At 31.4% G+C, this 8,093-nt stretch overlaps 1 protein-coding gene across 1 annotated transcript in view; it reads left to right on the top strand.

Moving 5' to 3' along the window:
- The first annotated feature begins 642 nt into the window (after positions 1 to 642).
- The window catches only part of LOC111635493 (UDP-N-acetylglucosamine--peptide N-acetylglucosaminyltransferase 110 kDa subunit-like), a 59,531-nt gene continuing 52,080 nt past the window's right edge, over positions 643 to 8,093 (top strand). Inside the window, exon 1 of the mRNA XM_023380465.1 lies at positions 643 to 793. Within this exon, the coding sequence (XP_023236233.1) occupies positions 658 to 793 (136 nt within the window). The 5' untranslated portion in view covers positions 643 to 657. The remainder of the gene's footprint in view (positions 794 to 8,093) is intronic.

The following is an 8,093-nucleotide window of genomic DNA, read 5'->3' as shown; positions in this document are numbered from 1 at the left end:
TATTATGATGATATTATTTGCAAGGAGTAGATTTGGTAACATTCATGAGGAGTTTGAAATGGTATTTCTCAAGGCAAGTTTATAGTAAATAATGTTCAAAAATTCTTTTTTTGTAATGCACTCAATAATAAATGTGTGATAGTTTTGCCACATCCACTTCTTGCAAGTAAAGTTATTGTTTGATTAGTTGATGTTTATGAAGTTTATAAAAAAAAAAATGCACATTATTGTTTTTCAAAAACAAAAGTTTAGTGTAAGAGTATGAATAAAATTGGTTTAATTGATATTTTGTCAAATTGAAAAACATTTGCTTTTTAAGTTATAATAACAAAAATTATTCAATTTCAATTAAATTCATTCAAATAATTTAATGGTGAAATGTTTCTATAATAGCAAAAATAGTTTTTTTTAAATTAAAAAAATCTTATCTTTATGATTAAAGTGAAGATTAATTTCATAAATATTTCAAAATTCTTATTTACTGGTAGGTAATTTAATTAACTTAGTGTTAATAAATAGTAATTTTAAGAAATATTTTTATAATGTAGCCAACAAAATTAGTAATAGACACAAATTAGAATATATGTTTTTTAAAAACTTTTTTCATTTTAACATCTAAAAAACTGAATTGTTCTTAATAATAATGTAGACTACATTATGTTCTACTTTGTCCGTAAAGCAAGTTATTGCATCTTAAAAGAACTACTGCTTAATTACTTTGCAGATGTAAATGGCAATAAAAGAAGTAGACCAAATGATATGCCCAACACTGCAGTTGCTGCAGCATTTCAGAGTAAGTATACTGGAATGCTTTAAATACTGTATATGCTGAGCAAAGAAACTTACTTAGTACTCTATTGGGATTTTCTTTGTACTTTGTTCCATAATTGATTTGAAAGCAAAGAAAATTTTAAAATTTATTTGCATTTCTAATATTAAAGGTGTGGAAGTTTTCATGTTTTGTTTTTTTCATTAAATAAAATTGTTTTAATTTTTGATTGAAAACTATTTTCAAGCAAAAGCTTTTAACTGTAAATAAATGATTATTTTACTATTTTCAATTAATAGCTGACATTTTTATTTTGCTGTAATTTATAATTGTACTAAATTCCTCCAAAGTAAAGTATATTTCAAAGTGATTATGTATAGTTTTTTGCTACATGTTTTCACGCTGATCTAAATTAATACATTTTTAAAAAATATCTGGCAGACATCAAAATTAGGAGTTTTTAAAATTACATGTTTTACTTCCATTTTTAATAAATCCAACAGAGAGAAGTAATTTCTTGCAAAGTCAGTTCTTAAATCTAATGAACTTTAATATACAAATGTTATTAGATAATTTATATCTGCATTAATATAAATTTTCATTATAGAGCAATATTTAACAATCAATAGGATGTTATTATATTTAACAATGAAATGAGAATAATTACTTCAAATAAGGAATTTTAAAAAGATTTAAATATGAAAATATATATAAATGCGTGTAAATCAGATGATCTGCTAATAGATATATAAATTGTTTTTTAAATTTACTTTAAAGATTTATTGAGATTAAATATAAATTAATTTTTATATATGTTGGTAAAGTTGGGAAAAAAAATTACACAATTTTAAGTTTAGTATATAATGGTTTTTTTAATTTAATCCTGTGCACTTAATTTCATATAATTTATACATCTACGAAAGATGTAATTTGTTTTAAAATTTATAACATTTAAAACAACTAGAAATAATTTTTTATAATGAAAATATTTTGTAATTTTGGATTCTTTTGATTTTGTTTAAATAATCCAGTACTATCAGATTCTTTATAACAGCGGTCCCCAACCTTTTTATCGCCGCGGACCAGTCAACGTTTGATATTTTACCATGGCCCACTGAGGGGGGCATTGATTGTTTATATTTTAGATTGATTTAATTTAATAATTTTAATTTAATTGTACTTAAACATGCCTTAAATAAAATATAGTTACACCAAAAAATGAATATAATGTGATTTAACATTTTAACTCACTAGAACGTTAAATCAATGAGAACCCTGAGCTTGTTTCTTTGCAACAAGATGGTTCCATCTGGGGGTAATAGGAGACAATGACACCCGAAGTGTGTTTCCTGTGTCCAGTTTGCTCCATTGTCCATTAAAAGTCGCACAAACCAGAGAGAAATACACCATAGTAAATAAAATGGAAATACCAGTAATTTAATGTTCCTTAGGCAGCCCGGTACCAGTCCAAGGCCCGGGGGTTGGGGACCACTGCTTTTATAGTACTGATTCTCAGTACTTAAAATAAACTTTAAAATAAGGATCACTGTACATGTATTGATTAATTTTTCTTTTAAAATGATTATTCGTGATGTCTATTCATATGAAATAGTATACATACATTCATTTCAGAATCACTTTTTACTGCAGTGTTTTTCTCAAATGTTTGTTTCTAACATATTTCTGCTAACTAAAACAACTGTTCTAAAAAACCAAAATATTAAAATTTTGATTAACGAATCAGCTTTAGTTCAACAAAATTAACTTACAATTAAATATTAAATAAATTACTTTTATAAACTTATTTAAATTTTTATAATAAAATCTTGAAGTTATTGATGGTATGAGGAAATATTTCTTAAGAATTAAGTAATTTAAATTTGTAATTCTAATTTGAAATCCTGGTTAATGGGTATTACTATTAATTTTATAATTTATTGTTACATTAGAAAACTGAATTTTAATAATAAATTTTTTAATTTTTAAATGAAAAAAGTAACATCAGAGTTCTGTTTGAACTTCTATGGATTAATTTTTCTTATATATTTCATATGTTTTATGAGCCATGAGGAGCAACCTTGGGGTCCTAATATATGGCTTATGGAGCTTTGTTTGTGTGTATGTATGTATATTATATATATATATACATACATACACACACACATTTTTGTCATCTTATTGCAAAATGTCTGGAGGCAGGGGGAAAATATATTAAAAAAATTTAAAAAAAAAATATATATATATATATAANTGTGGTGGCAAACAGAAATATTTTTTCGAACCACAGTCGTAATTGCCCAAGGATAATCATCCGTGCCTTTAATGATGGAGCAATAGGTGGGCAAAGAGGCGAGTATATTGTGAAGACAGTATGGCTCCTGTATGTGGATGATGTCAAAATTGTGCATCTCAGAAAACATGAGGGAAGAGGTTGCAATGCCTCTACCCAAATTAATCTGCAGTAAATGGATTTTGTAATTCTCAATCTCATCCATAGTCAGTAAGGGCAACTAGGTTTAGTTTTACTTTAAGATAAGTTGCACAGGAGCTGTCTTTAGCTCGGCCTTGCATGCTCTATCAAGTGACCAGTAGACACATTTTGGTGCCCTATCTTTATGAGGGCATTCTTTAAAGGAATGGCTTTCCGCGTATTGACTGCAGGTGATGGACTCCTGTTGGCAGCTTCTTGTATAGTGGTCGAAACGACAGCACCTGAAACACTGAAGTATTGAACAAAAGTCTGCCACCCGACAGCAAGACCAGTCAATGTTTATTTTGTTCAATGTTAAAAAATAGTTACGTAATTGAGGAGAGACTTCGACAACTAAGTTGCAATAAGGACTATCTTTTCTCCTGGTGGTGAATTTTACATGTGCCTCATCTAAAAATTATTCCTCAGAGAATGTCTTATTGAGGAGACTGTTTTGCAAATAGATGTTTTTCATTATGTTTTCGCGATTCTCCTCTTTCATGACAGAATAAATAATTATGTGAGGATTTTTTCTTGGGGAGTTTAGTCACGACAACAGGTAGTTTTTCTTTAATACAGTTCTGAAGAGGAGCAAGATCCTCCTTCTTCTCTATTTCTATAGCTACCCCTGCCACCGATTTTCCTAATATTTTCCACGCCAATTTTCTATCTGATGGCCAAATGTTCTGCTGCAATAGTTTGCGAATCCGGTCGCTGTCATTGTTTTCATTTTTGTTATAAACAAAGACATTTGTAGAACTTTTTGGCGTTCTAATTCTCGTAAACCGTTTTTCCGGACAGAAGAACGCTGCTGTAAGATGGGCGTTGGGGAACGATAGAGTGTTTATTGTAATCAAATTTATCAATTTTTTCAAAATGGCATTTTGTCTATCAATTATATCTTGATCGAAATCCCTTGCTAAAATTTGTTCGTTTGTTATTAATCCCTTCGATTGCTAAGCCATTCATTTTGGATAGCATGTCATTTTGCTTTTCAATTATCTCTTTGTTTTTGCTCACCAGTTAATATTTTTCCTATCTTTTCTGTAATATCCTCGAGACTCTAGAGAACAATATTTTTGTCATACAGGTCAATAATTCTCTTGACTATAAACAATAAATTTTGTGTGCTGTGTAGTACAGATTTTTGCGTTGCCATTATCCGCGAGACACGTTTTCAGTTCATCTAGTATGGCAAATGCGGCAAGTCTATGTTCAACCAGAGACATCCCTCTATCACAAGCCATGTTAGCAAATGAAAGGTGTCCTATTCACTAAACTAGGCAAAACAAATACAACATATACACTCACCAAGAAGTTGTCCCTTGTTCTGTTTCACCAGTTTGGTGCAAGTATCCATAAATGAGACATTAAGCACAGAAATTTTTGATGCAGTCAAGTACACACGAAGGAGCAGGAAAACTTAGGAATCCTGTAGAGGCAGATGTTAGAACGCTAAATAATGCCAGAGTTACACAAAAAAACCCAAGTTGTGAAGTACAGAAGGTCCAAAGATGCGAGCACACTGCAGGAGCAGAGGACAGCTGTCCCAAGCAAGCTTGTCTGTGAAAACAGTGACCAGACGGTCAAGACTGTTTATCCTTTCACTGTTTGCAATAAGTGCAAAGCAAGGCACCTGTTAGTACGGACAAACAATGAGAGAAGGTTGGGTCAATTCGTCTGGCAACGAGGACCCTCCAAACGTACCAAAAGTAGACAAAGGATGTCCAAACTTCCCTGCACTGGTCTGGAATTTATCACACACAACACAGACCTCAGGCACCCATATCCAAGAATAGATAAAAACTCTTCTCAGTACTCCAGATAGTTCTTCTCTCCTGTGTGGTCAGGGAATGCAATATGGCAGCCGACAAGAAACTGACACAAAACACTTCACTAATTTCCTACCGTTAGGCTTAGAGAAAATAAGCTTACTTTAACCCTAGCTTTCTATATTGATATACAGAAAACAGGCAGCTAAGCCTAAATTTAGGGTTAAGTGAATATAGAACCTAGAAATTTGCAGACTCGGACTTGTCTCTATTATCTCGCTACAAGCAGATGCTTTAACCATCGCAAGTCCATCTCGGGCCGAAGCAGAGGGCCCCTACCATGTTTCAGCAGCGCCCCTATCGAGTGCCACCACACCACAGGCCGATAAGTGCCTACACTTCCATCGGCAGGACTACCGACTTGCATCAGACAAGTCCAAATAACTACACTCCACTTATCTCGTCGGAAGACAAGACCTCCCTGGGAATCCAGTTAGTAACGGCTACAGCGATCATTTTCCGACTTAGGATTTACTGAGGGACCATCTTGACCCTCTTATTGCCAGGACCCAAGCGGATAATCTCCATGCCTTGACCACACCATTCTTCCTTCTGTTTTGATGTGAATCTGCATGCCACTATGCCAATTTGCAGCTCTGGTTGCCATCCGATCGAACAGGGATAGGTTGCAGTTTAGGGAGATGGTAGAAACACTGACGGGGCCGTGGATAGGGACACGACACACGGATAACAAGCTTCATTAAGGCCTGGTACCCAGACCCAAAACCCATGATATCTGACACTTCTGAAAATCTTGGGCACGAGTCTAAAGACTCCATCAACGGCCGAGACCAAGGCAGGACCTTCTGATCCTCTATGTCCATTGCCTCTCGCCGCTAGCTCCTCCCGCCACGTCCAGGCCGGTTCCCTTCCTGGGGTTATGCAAACCAGTCAAATGTGTTAATTTAGAATATTGAGAACAACTTAATAAAGTATTTTCTAAAACATAAAGTTTAAGAAAATACTTTATTAAGTTGTTATTAAGTTACAATACAACACAAGTTTGGCACTTGAGTGTGCCATCACGCCGTTACGTTTAATAATTCGATATTTGGAAATAAATGTTTAATTGTTTATGAGACTGTTAATTCTTAGCCTACATATTTTAGAAGACTGCTTCTGACTGTTAACTTTCGATTATCTGCTAGTGAAAGATATTAAGATTATCATCGCCATTTTACAAGAAGTAAAGACTTTAATTGCGTATTGTTATAAGTAATTTACTTTTGAATCAGCTTACTGACGAGGAATTGCAATGAAATAGCATAATTATGATATATCGCAAAAACAGCATTATTTGTAAAATTTAAGCTTTCTGAAATATGAGTAAAAATACACGATTAAGGAAGCTTTCATTGACTTGTACTTGTTTCATTGACATTACTTGTTGCTTAGTAACGATGCAGTGAGAATCTTTTTATAGTTAGTTATCAAAGAATTTTCTTTAACAAAGTCTCAAAGAACTCTGATATAAAAATATCTGTAAGCAATTGATGACATTTTTTGAAATTATACAGACATGCAAAATATAAAAATTTCATCGTAAATGTTAAAGTTTAATTAGAAAAAATATTTAAAATAGTTTGTTAAAGAATGTGCCAATTCAGTATCATTTAAGAACATTATAATTTGATTATATAAAAATAAAAGTAACGAAAATGAATTTTGTTCATATAATAAATTTAAACATATCGTATCAGAGCATAATTTGTAGATGCTACATTAATAAATTCTTGAATAAAATACTTATTCATCGTTCATAAATACAATTTCTTCGATACTTCCTGGATTTTTATTACAGATTCAATTACAAATTAAACTGTAGAATATCATCATACGGTAATTCAGTTTAAAATTTAAATTGCAAACACAGTCTGTTCTAAAATTGAAGATTCGTCTTCAGTGGTAAGTGAAAATCTCTTTACCAACGCTTGCTTCTAATGGATATAATTCTTTACAGTCTCCAAATGGTATATGGAAAGCAAAAGAAAACGTCTGTGGTGTTACTAATTTTAATTTTTAAAGTTTTGTTTTTAATTGGATATTTTTTCATTGTTTTTAAGGAAAACTTTTTAATTTTGACGGCCAAGTGATCTACAAAGAAAGGTTGGTGGTCAAAAATTGTATTCTGAAACAGTGAAAGTGAATAAATGATTCCTTTTTGAACAAACAGTGTCTTAAATTTTAATTTTAGATTTAATTTCATTTCAAAACTTATAGTTATGCTTTGTCTTTATCTAGTAAAAAACAATTTATTTCATAGTTCAAAACAATTTATCAAATAGACTATACTTAATTTAACAATTAAGATGGATTACTATATTAAACGTATATTCCTGAACAAAACTAATATTTAAATTATTACATTACATTGTTTACTATACTATACTATACTCTACTAACTTCATATACTATAGTTTCATATGTTTTCTTTACTTAATTTGTTTGTTTATCCTATTTATTTGTCCAAAGAAAATTTTAAAATTTATTTGTTAACTTTCCAAATCTTTGTAGACCTCGATATAGTTACAATGTTTATATAACCAAACTAATAGAAATAATTTTTTATAATGAAAATATTTTGTAATTTTGGATTCTTTTGATTTTGTTTAAATAATCCAGTACTATCAGATTCTTTATAACAGCGGTCCCCAACCTTTTTATCGCCGCGGACCAGTCAACGTTTGATATTTTACCGTGGCCCACTGAGGGGGGCATTGATTGTTTATATTTTAGATTGATTTAATTTAATAATTTTAATTTAATTGTACTTAAACATGCCTTAAATAAAATATAGTTACACCAAAAAATGAATATAATGTGATTTAACATTTTAACTCACTAGAACGTTAAATCAATGAGAACCCTGAGCTTGTTTCTTTGCAACAAGACGGTTCCATCTGGGGGTAATAGGAGACAATGACACCCGAAGTGTGTTTCCTGTGTCCAGTTTGCTCCATTGTCCATTAAAAGTCGCACAAACCAGAGAGAAATACACCATAGTAAATAAAATGGAAATACC

This window comes from Centruroides sculpturatus, unplaced genomic scaffold, assembly GCF_000671375.1.
Source record: "Centruroides sculpturatus isolate CEXI.00-Female unplaced genomic scaffold, Cexi_2.0 scaffold845, whole genome shotgun sequence".
NCBI classification, from domain to species: Eukaryota; Metazoa; Arthropoda; class Arachnida; order Scorpiones; family Buthidae; genus Centruroides; species Centruroides sculpturatus.
Note: the sequence above shows the minus strand (reverse complement) of the source record. Positions and strands in the feature narration are given on the sequence as shown.